Raw genomic sequence first — 20173 nt, forward strand, 5'->3', positions numbered from 1 at the left:
TCTCTGTTTGCCGAGGCTAGGACTTCCAAAACTGTTGAATAATAGTGGTGAGAGTGGACATCCTTGTCTCGTTCCTGATCTTAGAGGAAATGCTTTCAGTTTTTCACCATAGAGAATGATGTTTGCTATGGGTTTGTTGTATATGGCCTTTATGATGTTGAGATAGGTTCCCTCTATGCCCACTTTCTGGAGAGATTTTATCATAAATGGGTGTTGAAAGAAAGGTTTTTCTGCATCTATTGAGATGATATGGGTTTCATTCTTCAGTTTATTAATGGTGTATCACATTGTTGATTTGCGTATATTGAAGAATCCTTGCATCCCTGGGATAAATCCCACTTGATCATGGTGTATGATCCTTTTAATGTGGTGTTGGATTCTGTTTGCTAGTATTTTGTTGAGGATTTTTACGTCTGTATTCATCAGTGATATTGGTCTGTAATTTTCTTCTTTTATAGTGTCTTTGTCTGGTTTTGGTATCAGGGTGATGGTGGCCGCATAGAATGAGTTTGGGAGTGTTCCTTCCTCTGCAATTTTTTGGAAGAGTTTGAGAAGGATGGGTGTTAGGTCTTCTCTAAATATTTGATAGAATTCACCTGTGAAGCCATCTGGTCCTGGACTATTGTTTGTTGGAGGATTTTGAATCACAGTTTCAATTTCAGTACTTGTGATTGGTCTGTTCATATTTTCTGTTTCTTCCTGGTTCAGTCTTGGAAGGTTATACCTTTCTAAGCATTTGTCCATTTCTTCCAGGTTGTCCATTTTATTGGCATAGAGTTGCTTGTACTAGTCTCTTAGGATGCTTTGTATTTCCGCGGTGTCTGTTGTCACTTCTCCTTTTTCATTTCTAATTTTATTGATTTGAGTCATCTCCCTCTTTTTCTTGATGAGTCTGGCTAATGGTTTATCAATTTTGTGTATCTTCTCAAAGAACCAGCTTTTAGTTTTATTGATCTTTGCTATTGTTTTCTTTGTTTCTATTTCATTTATTTCTTCTCTGATCTTCATGATGTCTTTCCTTCTGCTGACTTTGGGTTTTGATTGTTCTTCTTTTTCTAATTCCTTTAGGTGTAAGTTTAGATTATTTATTTGAGATTTTTCTTATTTCTTGAGGTAGGCTTGTATAGCTATAAACTTCCCACTTAGAACTGCTTTTGCTGCATCCAATAGGTTTTGGATAGTCGTGTTTTCGTTGCAATTTGTCTCTAGGTATTTTTTTATTTCCTCTTTGATTTTTCAGTGATCTCTTGGTTATTTAGTAATGTATTGTTTAGTCTCCATGTGTTTATGTTTTTTATGGTTTTTTCCGTGTCATTCATTTCTAACCTCTTAGCTGTGTCATGTGGGATCTAGTTCCCTGACCCCAGATTGAACCCGGGACCCTTGCATTGGGAGTGCAGAGTCTTAGCCACTGGACCACCAGGGAAGTCCCCTCCTAGGCACTGAATTCAGTCAGTGTTGACAGTTTTTTCCCTTCAGCACAAGGATGTTATTCTGTTGTCTGATGGTTTCCATAATTTCTTTTGAGAAGTTAGCAGTTATTCTTATTGTTCCTTTGAAAGTAATGTGTATGTGTCTTTTTAAAATTTTTCTTCCTAACTGCTTTTAATATTGCCTCCTTTAGTTTTCAGTAGTTAGAGTCTAATGTGCCCAGGTGTAGTTTTTGTTTTTGTTTGTTTTGGGTTTTTTTGCAGTGGACCATTTTTCAAGTCTTTATTGAATTTGTTACAATACTGCTTCTTTTTTTTTGTTTTGGTTTCTTGGCTGTGAGGCATGTGGGATCTTAGCTCCCTGACCAGGGATTGAACCCGCACCCCCTACATTGGAAGGCGAAGTCCTAACCACTGGACCGCCAGGGAAATCCCCCAGGTGTAGTTTTGTTTGTATTTATACTGCTTGGAGTTGCCTCAGTTTTTTAATCTGACTTGAGTCCCTCATGTAATTTGGTAAATTTTGGTTATTCTTTCTTTCTGTATTCCTTCTGTCCCATTCTCTCTTATCTTGTCCTTGAACTTTTTAACCATCTTGACATTTCTTACTATCTGTTTTCCCCTCCTCTGTGATTATTTGAATATTTTCTATTGACCTGTCTTTGAAGTTCACCAGTCCTACATTCTGCTGAGTCGAGTTTCTTGTTATTCAATAAGCTCTCAATTTCAGACATTGTAGTTGGCAGTTCATTAGTGTCTATTTGATTCTTTTTAAAAATTGATTTCAGTTCCCTTTTCAAATACTCCTGTTTCTTCTATCCTTTTTCCACATCTTCTATTTTATTTATTTATTTGTTTATTTGTTCATTTGTTTATATTTTTGGCCATACCATGCGGCTTGTGGGATCTTAGTTCCCTGACCAGGGAATGGACCCAGCCCTGGCAGTGAAAGCACCAAGTCTTAACCACTGGACCATCAGGGAATTCCCTCCATCTTCTATTTTACCATAGTAGTCATAGTTATTAAGACTTCGTCTGCTAACTCAGTTATCTGGATCATGTATCTGTTATCTGGATGTCTTTCTATGGACAGTTTAATATCTTGATCATTAGTTGCTATAAAAAATTTTCTTTGCATGTCTGATAATGTTTGATGGTTTGCTAGGTATCGTAGGTAATATTCATAGAGGCTCACACTTCTGTTATTTTCCTCCAGAGTATAGAGTCTGGTTCTTGGGGGCAGTTAATTTATTTATCAGTAGATTACCTTGATCCTGTCACGGATTAGTTTTAGGATTTGTTAGGCATATGTATTTCACTTGATACCTAGGACATGACCTTTCTAGGATTTCATCTGAAAGTTGAGGATTTTCAACCATCCACTCTGGCTGGGTCTGAATTAGTCTTCCTGATGCTGTTCAGGCTCTGAAGTCTTGGCTCAGCTGTTCCCTGCTAGACTTACCCGGAGCTGCATTCCGAACATCTCAGTTTAGGAGTCACAGCCAAGGACTTCAGGGATTTTTACATAGATTTTTGAGGCTCACTCCTCTGCAGCTCACTTTTCTCTGGTACCCTGTTCCCCAAACCCCCTGCCTTATCAGTCCCTAACTGTTGGCTGTTTTCTCTGTTCACTCAGACTACCCCTGTCTGGAGACCATCATTAATTTTAAGCTAGTAGAGTAAGGAATGGCATTTGGTAATGATCATCTATTTGAAGATGTAAATTGATTGTGATGAGGAAATGCTGGTAAAAATGATAGGTGCTCTGGCGCTATTAAGGCATTGGCTACTCTGTGTAAATTTTATGGCCTTAACTACTCTGTGTAAACATTTAAATTTATTCAGTTAAGTAATCAAGCCAGTAAGTTCTTATTGGTGTAGCATTGTGATCATTGGCATTACAGTTATGAGCAAAGTCAAGATAAAGCCCTTGCTATGAGTGACTTCATAGGCTAGTAAAAATTACTTACTAGAGGTGTCTTGTTGATAAGAAAAATGTATTTTATTTTGTAAAATGTGTATCACCTGTCCCTGAAGTCTTTTTTTTAGATCATACATCTCTGATTGACAGAATGTTGTTAATGTGAACATATATCTGTATTGGTTTGCTAGTTGGATTTAAATCTGATATCCAAACCCTTGTTTCAGTGCCCTCCTTTTTTGTATCAGCTTTTGTTTCAGCGTCTGGTCCCTTTTCTTAGCTATCTGTTGATACCAATTTACAGTAGGGTGAAGAGTTAGATGGATTAATGTGGAGAACACTTATTATTCCCAGCCTCCCTTTTTCCCTGACATTTTTAGATGACAATTATGTCTAGCCTAGAAGAATTTAAGTTCAAGCCAATGTCCAGCTTTTTTGCTTAGGGCCAATTGAAAATGACAGAAGTTGCTGAACTTTGTCACCATATATAATAACAGTGTAACATGAAAGCAAGGACCTGTGTAGTATTGCCTTGATCACTTTATAAAGATTTTTGTGTTTGTGTCATTGTGATATAGTTAATATACTCTCCAAACTTTAATTGTATCTCCCCCACTCCCACTATGCACCGTGTTTAGTATGTTAAGAAAGGTACTTGATTTTCCCAACTTTTTTCCATGGTCTCTAACAATCTTATATTAAAATGTGTAAGTGGAAGGTAACAATATACAAAATTATTATTATTATGTTTTTAAATTTGAGAAACCTTTTGCTCATAATGAAGAGATGCTAGAATGAAGAGTCTGGTGCTTAGAGTTTGATCTTTGGTCTATTTTATCCAGTGCTTCTGCTGTTAATTCATTCTCCTTAAAAAAAATATGGACAATATTGGTTCAGATTTATTTAGAGTATTGCTGTCGTAGGAATTAATTTTTCACAGCATTGTGAATTAACTATATTTCAATAAAAATTTAAAAATAAAGAAATTTCTTAATGTTATTTCTTCATGTTAAGAAGTTCATAATGTTTAATTATTTTCCACTAGGAAACCACCCCTACTCCTAATCCCCCACCTACAGAAGAAGAGAAAACAGAATCTAATCAGGAGGTTGCTAACCCAGAGCACTATATTAAACATCCTTTACAGAACAGGTAAGCTTTCTGACACATAGGTGTTCTGACTTAGGCCGCAAGGTAAATGGTGAATGGGACAGGTTTGGAGGGAAAAGTTAGATGAGACTAGTTTTAGATAGGTGAAGGATTCCATTTTCATTTGGATGACCCATGTCTAGCAAGCATTTTATGTGTGAATCTTGAACTCAGATAGTAGAACTTTGAAAGGGTGGTTTGAAATTCATTGGTAATTGATGGTAATTGAAAGCACAGTAGTAAATGAGTTCTCACAACAGAGGCTTGGAATATTAGCACATAGGTGATTTTTTTTTTTCTTTTTTTGCGTACGCGGGCCTCTCACTGCTGTGGCCTCTCCCGCTGCGGAGCGCAGTCTCCGGACGCGCAGGCTCAGCGGCCATGGCTCACGGGCCCAGCCGCTCCGTGGCATGTGGGATCTTCCCGGACCGGGGTACGAACCCGCGTCCCCTGCATCGGCAGGCGGACTCTCAACCACTGCGCCACCAGGGAAGCCCATAGGTGATATTTTTGAGTACGAATGCCTATGAAGAGAACAGTCTTGTGGTTGCAAAGTGGGAGGGGTGTGGGGGAGGGATGGGCTGGGAGTTTGGGATTAGCAGATGCAAACTGGTGCATCTAGAATGGATAAACAGCAAGGTCCTACTGTATAGCACAGGGAACTACGTTCAGTATCCTGTGATAAACCATAATGGAAAAGAATATGAAAAAGAATATATGTATATGTATAACTGAGTCACTTTGCTGTATAGCTGACATTAACATAACATTGTAAATCAACTGTACTTCAGTAAAATTTTTAAAAAAAGAATGCCTTTGAAGGGTATAGACATATAAACTGTATAAACTAGGAAAGAGTGCTTGGTCATGGAAACCAAGCAGATGGTTTATTTTAGGACAAGATAAGCATATTTGCCACAGAAAGGCCAAATGTTCATTGGATTGAACAATAAGTCCTTGCTAACATTGGAGAAAGTTTAGTAGAGCAGGTGATGGAAGAAGATTGGCATAGTTTGAAGAGTGAATAGAAAGTATACAATGTATAGAGCAGGAATAGGCAATTTGAAGTTGGTCTGTGAAGGAGAAAAGAGAGCTAGGGGATGTGGAGGCTGGAGATTGGTTGGTTGTATTTAAGAGAAGTTAGGTGAGGAAAAGAGGAGAGTTTAGGATGAGTTAAGTTTTCATAGTTACTGTGTAGTAGTTTAATAGTTCAGTATATGGTTTTTCCTATCTCTGCCCTACCACTTCCCAGTATGTTTATGTTGTTTACTTGATTGTCTTTCTGGCTTACATGACGAAAATTAACACATTCCCTGAGAGCTGATGGTGGGAAGAAAATGGCAACTCAGAAACATTGTAAGAATCTGGAGGAAAGTAAATTGGAGTTAACTTTTGAGGATCTTTAATTCCTTTCATTAAAGGAATTAACTTACGAGGATCTTCAGTTCCTTTCATTCCCCCCACTCCCAGGCCTTTTACTCTCTTTACAAAGATCCCATGAGACTGTCTATAATTTAGTTTCATTTATCTGAAAAATGTGTTGTCCCTTTATGTCCCTTTATTTTTTATCATTTCTTCGTTATCATGGTAGACCTATTGAAATAATAGTCCAAACACATTCAGTAGTTTTTTCATAGGAGACCTGTGGTTCAGCAGTTCTCTAGACAATGGGAATTGTCAGCCCGTGAGTGAGATGTCAAAGGTCAAATAGTCCATAAAGGGTAAAAATTCTTCCTCAGGAAAGCATTGTGCCAAAGGTAATAGTTGAATGTTGATTAGTGGCAATTTCATTTAGCTGACCTAGCAGCAGTACCCAAACTTTTAAAGTATGTTTTTTCATCTTTTCAGTCGTATATAAAAAGCTAGCTCTGTCTTCTGACTGTGAACACAGTTCTTAGTGTTGCTGTTCTGTGGGGAGAAGTAATCAAGGCATGTATCCCTCATAGCTTAAGTGAAATCTGAGAAGAGATTCCTGTCCTATCAGTGAACAAACTGATTAAATCCTAAAATGAAGTTTGTGAGGATTTCAATTTCTCTTATCAATTCTGTTTCTTGTGTAAAATAGTATCATATGGAAAACTATTTTAAGACATTTTTGGTTCCAATTTTGGTAGTTTCTTCATTATTTACTTCTTGTAAATATTGCAGAATTATGTTTTCTTTTAAAAAAACCACTATATTATTATAAGAAAGATTAAATTATTGGGGTACAAAGTATATAAAGTAAAAGTTCTCCGCTTTTTTCTGATACCTTCTTCCCCATTTTGCTTTTCTCCATTCCCCAGAGTAGTCAGTGTTAAAAATTTGGTTTGTATTTTTCCAAAACCTTTCAATATGCATATATATACTTTTTTTACATAGATGGTCATACTGTTGAGTTTTTTTGTTTGTATATGCAGGTTTTGACTCATTATTTTAAACCACTGCCTTGTATTAAATGAATATATAGTCACGTATTTTATCAGGCTTACATTAATGTGTATATAGAATTTTTTTCTATTTACAAACAGTGCTATAAAGTATACGTCCTTATATATTTTTTTGCAGTTGTGTGAATATATCTAGGGTAAAATTTCAGAGTTCTTAGGTTAAAGACTACCTTTTAACTACCTTTGTAGAGATTGCCAAATTATCCTCCTTTATCAGCTTATTAGACTCTTAACAGTTTAAGAGTTACTGGTTTCAACACCATCAATCTTAAATTTAATTGCCTGTCAGATTGGTTCTAGATTGATTTGTGAAAACAGTGTCTTATTGTTTTAAATTTGCATTTCTTTTATTGAAATTTCAAGACATTTTTGTTGAAAACAATCGCTTATTTGTTTTTTTACCTGTGAGCAGTCTGTTCAGTTCTTTTGTCTATTATTTTCTTTTGGGTTATCTTCCCAAGTTTATTTCCAAGCATTGTGTATTAGGGATGTTCACCCATTCAAGGGGGGGAATTAGGTTGAAAATGCATTTCCAAATCATTTGTCTTTCAACATTGTCTAAGGAGTTATGTTATTTTAGAGGTTTTTGAATTTCATGTAATCAAATACCAGCTTGCTTCCATGGTTTCTGGGTTTCATGTCAGTCTTAGGAGAATTTTACTCACACAATTATCCTATTTAATAGCTGCCTAGCAGTCTCTTGCATGTATTATATTATTTATATTTTATTTAAATCTTAACTTCTTTGGGCTCATGACCCCTTTACATTCTTAAAAATTATTGAGGATTCCACAGTGCTTTGGTTATGTAGATTTTTATCTATTTTCATTTGCTATATTAGAAAATAAATGTTTAAAAATGTAAAATTATATATGTACTTAACCCATTGCATGTTAATGTAAATAATTTTTATGAAAAAAATTTATTCAAAATAAAAAATACGTAGTGGAAGAATACATAAAAAATACATAGTGGGAAGTATTTCTGTAAATCTTTTTAAGTGCCTGACTTAATAGAAGTCAGCTGGATTTTCATAGTTGCTTCATAGTTGCATTGTCTTTGGAGATAAGTTGTTTCAGAGAAAGTATGAGGATAAAATACGGCCTCAGACAGGTACATGGTTGGAAAAGGGAGGAGAAATTTTAATAGCCTTTATAATAATTATGACTATCTCCTTCCTTTGATGCTAGGTTTCTTATATGTTACTTGAATTGTAGAATCTGAAACCATATCCAAGAACTTTTTCTACTCTGTTACATTAAAATCCATTGGTCTATCTTGCATTTGGAATGTATCCTTCACCCATGCACACCTCTGGTCATTTGGATAATATTGGTTCAGTGAGTTTGCAGATCTTCCAAATATTGGCACTTTTCATTATATGATATCAAAACAATAACATTAATTATTATCACTACCTAAACTCATCAGAAATATCGTCAGGTGTCATTAAATTGTTAAGTGCACAGTGACACACGCTTTCCAAAATTCTGATTTTCTCCTGAAAGCTCAAATTTTAGCAGCTGGCTCAGTCTGTTCATTTTTCAAGAAATAATCATGGTTGATCAGCCAATCTTCTTCCAAGTAAAAGTGGTGTTCTTTGAAAAAAGTAACTAGTTCACCTCACAACTCAATTGCCTAAGCATCGTATTGATATTTGATATGCAGAAATATTTTTTGTGCAGAAAAAGACATGTACACAGATTGAAATTTAATGAAACCAGTAATTTTTACTGCTGGTTTCCATTCAGTGGCATTCTTAACTGAAACTGACATTATTACTGTGAGAGTTGGTGATAATAAAGGATACAGTGACTACTAGTACAAATTGGTGCCACTGTATAATTCTTGCTGTGTATGGCACCAGTAGGTTTACCAACCGTTGCTTTTGCATCATCAGTGCAGATATCAACACAGTGAAAAATAAAATGTCTTAGCATTTTTATGAAATAGCTTTTACTCATCAGCACTCCTTGAAAGGGCCTTAGGATCCCCTAGGGGCCTGTAAACCACATTTTGAGAACTGTTGGTAGGCACTTAAGATGTTTCCAAAATTAAGAACATTCCTGTACAAACATTTTTGCTTAGTTATCCAGTGATTTTCTTAGGATATATCTTTATATGTTTAATGGCTGAATGCAATTTTTTTTTTAAGATGGAATTAAATTTTATTATTTATTTTATTATTTTTAATTGAGGTGTAACAGTTTCAGATGTACAACATGATTCAATATTTGTATGTATTGTGAAATGATTACAGTAAGTCAACATCTGTCACAATACATATTTATAAATTTTTTTTCTTGTGTTGAGAACTTTTAAGATTTAGTCCCTTAGCAACTTTCAAATTTGCAATGCAGTATTATCACCATGTTGTACTTTACATCCCCATGACTTATTTATTTTACAACTGGAAGTGTGTATCATTTGACCCCCTTCATGCATTCCCCCACCCTTGTGCCTCTGGGAACCACCAATCTGTTCTCTGTATCAGTGAGCTTTGGGTGTTTTTTTGGGGGGTTAGTTTGTTTTTTTTAAGTTTTTTTTTAAGATTGCACATATCAGCGAGATCATACAGTATTTGTTTTTCCTGTCTAGGGTCTGATTTATTTAACTTAGCACAAAGTCCTCAGGGTCCATCCATGTTGCAAACAGCAAGATTTCCTTCATTTTTATGATGGAATAATCCATTGAAAATGTGTATATATATATATATATACACCATATTTTCCTTATTCATGCCTTGATGGACACTTAAGTTGCTTCCATGTCTTTGCTTATCATGGGGGGGGGGGGGCACATATCTTTTTCAAGTTAGTGTTTTCATTTTCATTTTCTTCTGATAAATGCCCAGAATTGGAATTGCTGGATCCAGTGGTAGTTCTATTTTTAAATTTTTGAGGAAAGACTGAATTAATTTTAGAAATCCAGAGTATAATACTTGACACTGTGTGTGTATGTTTAATAGTTTTTCTGCCTTTGCTTTTTCAAAAAAATTTTTTTCCTTGAGAGTGGGTTGGCAAATACACATTATCAAGTAGGTGCTGAAATGCATCTCATTTTTATGTCTGAGATTATCAAGCATTAACCATAAAGTTATGAAATATATGTCCACTTGGAAACTTGTCTTCAGACAACATTTTTATCAATGAGTAAGTGAAATTTCCTTAGAGGTGGTATAGTAATTCAGAAAATACAGTTTTACTAAAGAGGAATCATATTGGGATGATAATATTTAAGCATAACTTTTATGTGACATGAGTTTGTCTTCAAAGTATTAGAATAAAACTTTTTTAGACAAAGTATATACAGATATATAGAAACTACTATGCATTATTTCAGAATATATCTGTGGTAACATTATTCAATGAATCCCTGTATTATATTCCCGTTTGTATGAGTCCCCCCCCCGCCCCCATTCCTAGTGCTCTCATTTCTCTCCTCTTGTTTCTCTGTAAATTCAGCTTCCCTATTCCCCACTTAACCTTTCCAGTTAAGTGCTCCTAGTCTGTTTTTCTTAAATAACTGTGCTTAATTATCTCTATCATAGCACTTAGGACATTGTAATTGTCTCTGTACAACATTTCTGTGAATTCCCTGTGGGATGAGCCTCAGTGGATCTCTAAGTATAGCAGAGAATCTGTTACATAGTAGGTACAAAACACATACTTTTCATTTTATTTATCTATTTATTTATTTTTTAGCCACACCACATGGCTTGCAGGATCTCAGTTCCCCAAATCCTAACCACTAGGCCACCAGGGAACTCCCAAAATATATACTTTTTAAATGAAAGAAATAGAGAAAACTACTCATTTGCTATTATAAATAAAATTTTTATTTATTTATTTTTAATTGTGGTAAAACACATATATAAAATTTACTATCAACCATTTTAAAATGTACAGTTCAATAGTGTTAAATACACCCCCATTGTTGTGCAACCAGTCCCCCGAACTCTCTTTATCTTGCAGAAAAACTTAAACTCTCTACCCATTAAACAACAACTCTCCATTCCCCTTCCCTTTTAGCCCCTGGCAACCACCATTCTACTTTATTACTCTAGGTGCCTCATACAAGTGGATCATACAGTATTTGTCTTCTTTGATGGACTCTTTTCACTTTCCTTCCTTTTTAAGGCTGTTTAATATTCCACACTACATTTTGTTCATTCATCTGACAATAGACACTTCCCCCTTTTGGTTGTTGTGAATAATGCTGCTTTGAACATGGATGTAAAGCTACGTCTTTTTTTTTTTTTTTTTTGACACTGACTTTCTGTTTTTAGATGGGCACTCTGGTTTTTTAAAAATGATAAAAGCAAAACTTGGCAAGCAAACCTTCGGCTGATCTCTAAGTTTGATACTGTTGAAGACTTTTGGGCGTAAGTAACCATTCATTTTAGGATGTTTGTTGTGTAATTTTTCATTTTAAGTTGCATTCACAAAATGAAGGGTAAGTTGTGAACAGTTAATATTCACCTTTTTGTATGTCCATCTCCTCACAACTGTTTGAATTGGTGATTATTCCTCATCAGTTTTAGAAAGCTTCCGTCTTGTCGTCTTTTAGCTCTGCCTATTCTCTATTCTTTGTCCTGAGATCTCTTTCGTTGAGAATCCTTTATTGTTGCTAGAATTTCCAACAACTTTTAGGAGCTTGTCCCCTTTCTTGGTTGCCTAGATACATTTGCCCTATTCTTAGGCATTCCAGAGCTTTCTTAGGCCGTTATTTCTGCAGATTCTTTCCAGTATAATATCTGGATTTCCTGTGATAGAGATTCCAAGATTTCAAAGGCTGAACTGCTCATAATTCAGGGTTTGTCAAAGAATGACAATATCTCTGATGATAGTTTATTAATCTCATTATACTTCGTGGTCAACATCAAGAAGAATAGTTGAAATATTTTTGAGATTTTGTTTCAATTTAGCAAATAGTTAAGATTTCGGGGTCTTAAATCTTTGCATGACTTCAAAATATGATTTAAAATGACAAAGTTCTTTTCAGGAAGTTTTGGAATATTGATTCTTTAAAAACAAAGTTGATTTAGTATGTCTATTTGCTTGAAAAATGTATGGGGAGAAACTACTTGAGAACATGAAAGATACAACTTGTTGAAAACATTTTTAAGAGCTGTAAATTACCTAGCAGTTATCTAAGTATTCTAATTTGTTCAGCTGGTGTATTTTGGATCATATCAGTGATGTGATTCTTATGTTTAATGTTAACTCCCTGAGTGTAGCATACAGACTAACAGATTGTGATTAGAAAATTTATGCATGTAATGTATACTTCCTCCAGGGCAGAAACAATTTTCTGTATATTTCTAGTGCTTTGCCCATATTAGGCATTTAGTATGCATTTGAATCACTGAAAACAAAGCATAGAATAATTAGAGAAAACTGTATATTGAGACCACTTTGAGTGGTCACTTTTAATTGAAAACATTTTTTTTTTTTTTTTTCTTTTTTAGCGGTACACGGGCCTCTCACTGTTGTGGCCTCTCCCGTTGCGGAGCACAGGCTCCGGATGCGCAGGCTCAGCGGCCATGGCTCACAGGCCCAGCCGCTCCGGGGCACGAACCCGCGTCCCCTGCATCGGCAGGCAGACTCTCAACCACTGCGCCACCAGGGAAGCCCTGAAAACATTTTTTAAGAAATTTTAAAAATTTTAATTTAGATATTTCACTAGCCTGAAGGTAGAAGCCTAGGTCATTTGATCTCCTGAAGTCTATCACAGTAAAATTGTTACAAAACGGGCAACAGAGTAAGAATGCTTTGCCTGTCTCCAATATTTTATACAGAAGTGATGATCTTAGCTATATGACTAGTGACCATGGATGGTGTTATTATCCTTAGTTAGATATTACTATTTGGGAAGTAGTTTAAAAGTACAGATTCTATGGTTCCATCCTATACTTAAGGAATTAAAATCTCAAGAAGTAGGGTAAGGAACTGTTTTTTTATTTTTATTTTTTTTGGTTGCTATTTTAATAAATTTATTTTTGGCTGCGTTGGGTCTTGCTGTGCGTGGGCTTTCTCTAATTGCGGTGAGCGGGGCCTACTCTTAGTTGCGGTACGTGGGCTTCTCATTGCAGAGGCTTCTCTTGTTGTGGAGCACGGGCTCTAGACAGGCGGGCTTCAGTAATTGTGGCACACGGGCTCAGTAGTTGTGGCGCACAGGCTTAATTGCTCCGTGACATGTGGGATCTTGCCAGACCAGGGCTCGAACCTGTGTCCCCTGCATTGGCAGGTGGATTCTTAACCACTGCGCCACCAGGGAAGTCCTGTTTTGTTTTTAAAAGCTCCCCAAAAGATTATTATGCTGACTTAAACTAGTAATGGTGTGTGGTGTTTGGGAACCATTGATCTGTCCCGCTCTTGGATACTTTCAAGGATAATGATGTTGACTTACTTTAGTCATGCAATCCTGATGGTCAGGGAGTTTGTCTTGCTTTCTCTTGATTTGTCTTTTTGTGTGTTTAAAACTGCTCATTAGCCTCACGGATTCTTTCATCTACTTAAAGCCACCTCATACCTCTCTTTTCAGTTTCTTGTATATACATATGTATGTATTAAGTTAACTAATACATCAAACTTGTCAGAATAAAATTATTAAAAATATTTTCTTGAAAATCATCAGATGTTGATTCTTGAAGCTGACTGTTACTGAGATCTGTTTGGTCCATTTCAGAAATTGACTTCATGGGGGCGGGAAGTAAACATGAGTTTTTATCTTATTTTTCTCATATTCTCTGAATGTATATGTACGCACCTAAACTTTGCATTACATATGCTATGTTTATAATTGTTCTTTTCTTTTATCTAGTCTGTACAACCATATCCAGTTGTCTAGTAATTTAATGCCTGGCTGTGACTACTCACTTTTTAAGGTATGTTTAATTGGTGACTTCATATATTTATTATAAGACTGGACCATTCAGGTATTCATTAAAAAATCTTGCCATAAACTTAGGAATAGTTAATGTTGTGGTGCTTGGAGAATAATTAAATTAGCTTTACCAGGTTTTAGCATAAATATATTTTGCCCTATTTTAGTATAAACATTGGATTGGCCAAAAAGTGCCTTTTTGGTAGAAATAAAAGACACATTTTTTTAAGTAAAAATAAAATACACATTTAATTTAGTTAAACCATGTTTTAAAGTAATAGAACTACATTTGAAGCCCCATAATTCATAGGTCTAGTTGTCTAGTTAAATTAACATTGTTCTGTTTTGCCCTTCCTCAAAACGTCTAGTGTTTTTCTTCTCTAATTGTTTTTGTTTTTCTTCTCTAATTGTATTTATTCAAGGCATATTTTTCATTTTCTCCAAGAACTTTATTGAACAACGTATTCAGCCTTTGGTGTGGTTGGTGGTGGTTCATTTAGCTTGCCCAGGATCTCTCCCGTTCTACATTATTGTACAGTATCCACTTTTCATCACCTGTCACAATTTGTTTTAAAAACGGAACGTTCTCATTGTGTTTAAGTAGAGAATTGCATGCTTGAATACGTTCAAGAAGGTTTTTTTCACTTATGTGGAACCTAAACATCAAAGCGATTCACATAACCAAGCTGGTGCAAATGATTGTCAGCACTTAATTTTGAGTATGTTGGCTCTCTCCTGTGTGGTATTACGTTGATTGTTCTCAGTTAATGTCTCGATTTGATTGCTATCGACTTCAACTGGTCTGCCTGACCATGGAGCATCGTCCAGCGAGAAATCTCCAGCACAAAACTTTGCAAACCACTTTAGACACATTCAGTCAGTCACAGCACCTTCTCCATATACTGCACAATTCTTTTTTTTGCATTTCAGTTGTATTTTTACCTTTCTTGAAATAATAAAGCCGAAAATGTTGCTTTTTTTCTTCCATCTTCAATATTAAAATGGCTACATGAAAATTCACCAATTCTGATAAGTCTTTTTTTAAATGCACGCTGATATGACAGCTGTCACATACAATCTAACGATATTGTTTTGAATGAAGTTAAAGACAACTGAGCGCTACTAGATGCACCTTAGGGAAAAAACCAAATGAACCTTTTGGCGAACCCAGTTATTGAAATTAAGTGAGTCAGACTGTATGGGCACATACTGTGATTGATTTTGAGGAGAGCTTTGATAATCCAAATGGATCATCCAATCCGTTTCTTCTTTATATATTTGAGTAGACTGAAGTCCAGAGTTTGTCAGGAATTCTTAACCTGGAGTGTGTGGGTCCTTGAGATATTTATGAGTTTTGTCAGCTGGTAGTGGGTGGGACAGTCATTAGCTCTCTGAAATTGTGTAAGTTTTTAATATATTTTCTAGGTATAGAAATGTATATAGCTTCTCAAAGGTATCTGTTACTCAGAATGTTTTAGAGCCTCCAAATTAAGTGAAACCCAAGGTTTGATAGTTAATAAGTGCCCAAGTCAGTACTCTAATTTTGCTTTAAGTCTTGTGTGCTTTTTTCCCCACTACATCAATTAACAGTTTTTATGGATATAAAGTAAATAGTTAATAGGGTTGTTGCTTGCTGTTTCTAGTGGTGATCTCAAGTTAAAGTAACAATATTGTCTCATATTGTTGTCTCCCTAACCTTGTAGGATGGTATTGAGCCTATGTGGGAAGATGAGAAAAACAAACGAGGAGGACGATGGCTCATTACATTGAACAAACAGCAGAGACGAAGTGACCTCGATCGCTTTTGGCTAGAGACAGTAAGGTTTTAAAATTATAAAGCTGTTTTGGAATACTAAAACTTCACTTATGTTACATTTTATATTGGTTACTTAATTCAAGATGAGATAAGGATTCCCACTCTAGCTAAGCCAGCACTTAATTTTGTTCTGTCCTGTGAATCTTGTATACTTCTTACATACTAATACAGTGAAACTCCCTACCACATATTACACATTCAGAAAGTGATCGGCAGTTGACTCACCTTCCAGAATAAGGTCATCCTGGTCATCTCATTAAGTTCAAAATTATGTAACCTCTCACATTTTGTATGATGTAAGTTTTTTTACAATCCTCTTAGAGTATTGCTCTGTATACCAAACTTTTTAGATCAGTGAAGGAAACAGTGAAATTGTAGCTTGATATCATTCACCTTATATGTTGTGATGTAACTTGGAACTTTTGGCTTCATATGACATTTATTAAATATGAGATAATAGGCATTTTCTCTAGTGAAAGTTTTCAAACCCCAAGCTTTTAAGGAGCAGGGATTATAGTCTCTTTTGTATCCCTATCACTTGACAGTGTCTGGTTTATAGTTAGCCCTTACTAAGTTGAGCAATAATAAATATTTCAGTGAATGGCTTTTTAAAGAAGAAACTTAATTTTGCGGGAATTCCCTGGCAGTGCAGTGGTTAAGACTCCCGGCTCCCAATGCAGGGGGCCCGGATTCGATACCTGGTCAGGGAACTAGTTCCCACATGCATGCTGCAACTAAGAGTTCGCATGTCGCAACTAAGGACCTGGCAAGCTGCAAAGAGGGAGCCCAAGAACTGCAACTAAGGAGCCCACTGGCCGCAACTAAGACCCGGTGCAACCAAATAAATAAATAAGTTAAAAAAAAAAAAACTTAATTTTGCTTTTGGGAGAGATTATCAGTAATTACCATTTTAGAATTCTGCATTAAAAAGTCATTTCAGTTTTGCAAGATGACAAAAGTTCTGGAGATTGTTGGTGGTACGGTGTGAATATACTTAATGCCACTGAACCGTACACTTAAAAATGGTTAATATGGTAAATTTTATGTCATGTATTTACTACAATTTTTTAAAAGTTAGAAAATGTTCATGAAAAATAAGAACAAGAGGCAATTAAGCAGCTTTTTCAGTTATTCCATTAATGTTTGCTGGCAAGTATAAGCAGCAGCAGAGCAAAGTGAATATTAATAAAATAATTCACCTTTTATGTGCCCTGACATCAGTTGCCCAATTTGCTAAAAGAGTTAACAAAACTGATCATGTTCTTGGTATTAAAGAATCAAATTAACAAATTTTTTAAAGACCAGGACAAAAAACTATATATAAATATAATGTACGCATTCAGAAAGTCGACTCTTGATTTAAAAACTGTTTTTCAGTTTTGTATATATACAAATATTTGAGACATTTGCAGCTTAATAAGCTGTTTATCATCTATTGAATGTAACTTGAGATTTGGGTTTTTTCTTTTAAGCTGCTGTGCCTTATTGGAGAGTCTTTTGATGACTACAGTGATGATGTATGTGGAGCTGTGGTTAATGTTAGAGCTAAAGGTGATAAAATAGCAATATGGACTACTGAATGTGAAAACAGAGAAGCAGTTACACATATAGGGTAAGTTTTGCTTTTTGTGTGCTTCTTTTAAAATAGATAACTAAAAGCAGAAGTACTTTTTAAATTAAAAGTATTTATGTAGATCATTATTTTCCTTGTTTTCATGAGCACTTTTATAATCTTGAACTGCTGTGTATTGGTATTCAGTGTCTTATTCGTATTTTTTTCACTTCTGTAAAATTTCTTTTTCCTAGCAGTGGGGTATATAATCACTATTTTAGCATGTAGCATTTTATTATTTAGCATATGAGAATATGTCTTTTTTGCCCTACTTTAAAACCATAATGCTAATGTATAATACTCAATAATTTGGTGAATATTGGCATTTGCCATTGAAGTTTAAGTGACAGTAGCTTGGTTTTGTCCATATTTAAAACCCACATGTATAAATTTTAAAACTTTTTTTTGGCAAATATTACTATTTGCAAAAGTTACCTGTCGTCCCCGCTCCCCCCCCGCCCCGCAAATGTCAGTCAATGTTAACTAGGATTTTCTCTTTACTATGTTTAAATTAGTAAAATTGGACTTTAAATTTTGTGTTAAAATTAAGTACCAGTCATAAGTCACAATATGTTTAGTTTGCCTCTTTGCATGTTGATTTTTCAAACATTATGAATTCTCCTGTGAACATAATTCCTTTCTGGATTAAAAGATGTGGGCATTTTCCAGGTTTCATTCTCCACGGGGTTTCTTATAAGAGAAGGTTGATTGTTGATTCGTCACCATATTCCTGATCTTTCTGTCAGCCTTAAAACTTACTGACAGTGGGGGTCTCCTATTTCTTTGAAAATGTGTTAAAGAAACTAAGTATGAACTTCTTTCCTCGGAAAGTTTTTTATTTGTGTCAATATTAAACATTTTTGAAATCTCTATAAAACTTTTGGCCTCACTTTTTCAAGGAAAAATTTTTTTTCACCCTTTTAAGTTGCATGGCTCAGTGCTCATTCTGGCATTTTTAGTGATTAAGTATAATTGAAGGTAATACATTATATCCTAATGTAAATCTGATAATAGTTATAATTTTAGTTATAAAATTATTTTTAAATACCCTATTCGAAGGAAGGTAGTAAAGTCTTCTGAAGGGTAGAGTATGAATAAAATTTCCTGGTATCATACTGCTAGAGTTTTTAGCTCCATGAAAATCTCTTTTTTTTGTTTATCTTTTTTTGTTTGTTTACCATGTATTTTTTGGTTACCGTAAAGTTTACCATGAGTAAAATTTCCTGGTATCATACTGCTAGAGTATTTAGCTCCATGAAAATCTCTTTTTTTGTTGTTTGCCATATATATCTCTTTATTTTTGTTTCATTTTGGTGCCTGTTTTTAAAATTTTGCTATTTTTTCTCAGATACCAGATTCCTAACTTTACCTATGATGTTCTCATAAGATCATATGATGATCTGTCCCCAGTTTTACCTTGTCAGCCTTATCTCTCATATTTACCTTTCTTGTGAGCTGTAGCCACACAGCCTTATTTTTGTTCTTGGCCTTCAGATGTGCTTCATTCTCTTAGCATTATACTTTGACCTCATGAGTTTTTAAAAGGAGAGAGTTCTCTGATTTCAAAGAGGAGATTAGATCCTCCTTGTTAATATCACAACCCCTGTGCTTACCCTCATTGATACTCAGTCACATCTTATTTGAAAATTAGGTTGTAGGGTTAATATATAAGGCAGAAATCATGTTATGTTCTAAATTATCCTTAAAATATCATAAATCGCCTTCACAGTGTTTGATTTTTGTGTGTGCATTCTTGTCGGTAATAGGTAAGGTAAATGTAACTGCAGTAACATACAATATTTACTAAGGTTTATATGTAAAATATAATTGAAGCATTTTAGATCAGAAAATTAAAATGTGCATGTAATTGATTTTGCATACATTAATTATGTATGTGATACAGCTCTACCGTATGTATTTGTGATTATTTGTTTGCAAATAATCAAATACTCTAAACTATAAACACCATGAGCCTAGAGAGTGTCCTTGCTTTGCTTATTATTAATTTACTGATAATTATCACAGTACCTGATACATAGTAGACTCTCAAATATTGGTTAAGTGATTATGAAGAGTAAATTTTGCTAAAAGGAAAAAGGTGTGCAATTTCCCATTTCACTCTCTAGGTATTATTTTTTAATGTAAAGAGTAATAATACTGGATTTGGGGTGTATGTTTGAATAAAAATTAATGGCTACTTTTCTTCTTTTTCATCTTCTAGGAGGGTATACAAGGAAAGGTTAGGACTTCCTCCAAAGATAGTGATTGGTTATCAGTCCCATGCAGACACAGCTACTAAGAGCGGCTCCACCACTAAAAATAGGTTTGTTGTTTAAGAAGACACCTTCTGAGTATTCTCATAGGAGACTGCGTCAAGCAATCGAGATTTGGGAGCTGAACCAAAGCCTCTTCAAAAGCAGAGTGGACTGCATTTAAATTTGATTTCCATCTAAATGTTGCTAAGATATAAGAGAAGTCTCATTCGCCTTTGTCTTGTACTTCTGTGTTCATATATTTTTTTTTCTTAATTTTGGCTAGAGTGTCCACTATCCCAATCAAAGAATTACAGTACACATCGTCCCCAGAATCCATAAATGTGTTCCTGGCCCACTCTGTAATAGCTTAAAAGAATTAACGATTACAAACACATTTGACCCATCTACAATATTAAAGAAAAGAATTTGCATTTCTGTACCTTACAAGAGAACGATTCTGTTTATGTTCCATTGTATGCAGGAGCATATTTTGCTGGTTTGAAAGAGTATGATGCATACAGTTTTCTAACAATTTTCTTTGTTTCTTTTTACAGCATTGTCTGTGCTGTACTCTTGCTGATGGCTGCTAGATTTTAATTTATTTGTTTCCCTACTTGATAACATTAGTGATTCTGATTTCAGTTTTTCATTTGTTTTGCTTTTGTTTTTTGCC

At 35.0% G+C, this 20173-nt stretch overlaps 1 protein-coding gene across 1 annotated transcript in view; it reads left to right on the forward strand.

Annotated features, from left to right (window-relative positions):
• Window positions 1–19948, forward strand: part of EIF4E (eukaryotic translation initiation factor 4E) — a 43618-nt gene extending 23670 nt beyond the window's left edge. The window contains exons 2-7 of the mRNA XM_082837848.1: window positions 4397–4503; window positions 11218–11313; window positions 13755–13818; window positions 15521–15634; window positions 17106–17245; window positions 19467–19948. Of these exons, the coding sequence (XP_082693974.1) occupies window positions 4397–4503; window positions 11218–11313; window positions 13755–13818; window positions 15521–15634; window positions 17106–17245; window positions 19467–19581 (636 nt within the window). The 3' untranslated portion in view covers window positions 19582–19948. The remainder of the gene's footprint in view (window positions 1–4396; window positions 4504–11217; window positions 11314–13754; window positions 13819–15520; window positions 15635–17105; window positions 17246–19466) is intronic.
• The last annotated feature ends 225 nt before the right edge of the window (window positions 19949–20173 follow it).

Source organism: Leucopleurus acutus (genome assembly GCF_964270905.1).
Source record: "Leucopleurus acutus genome assembly, chromosome: 4".
NCBI lineage: Eukaryota > Metazoa > Chordata > Mammalia > Artiodactyla > Delphinidae > Leucopleurus > Leucopleurus acutus.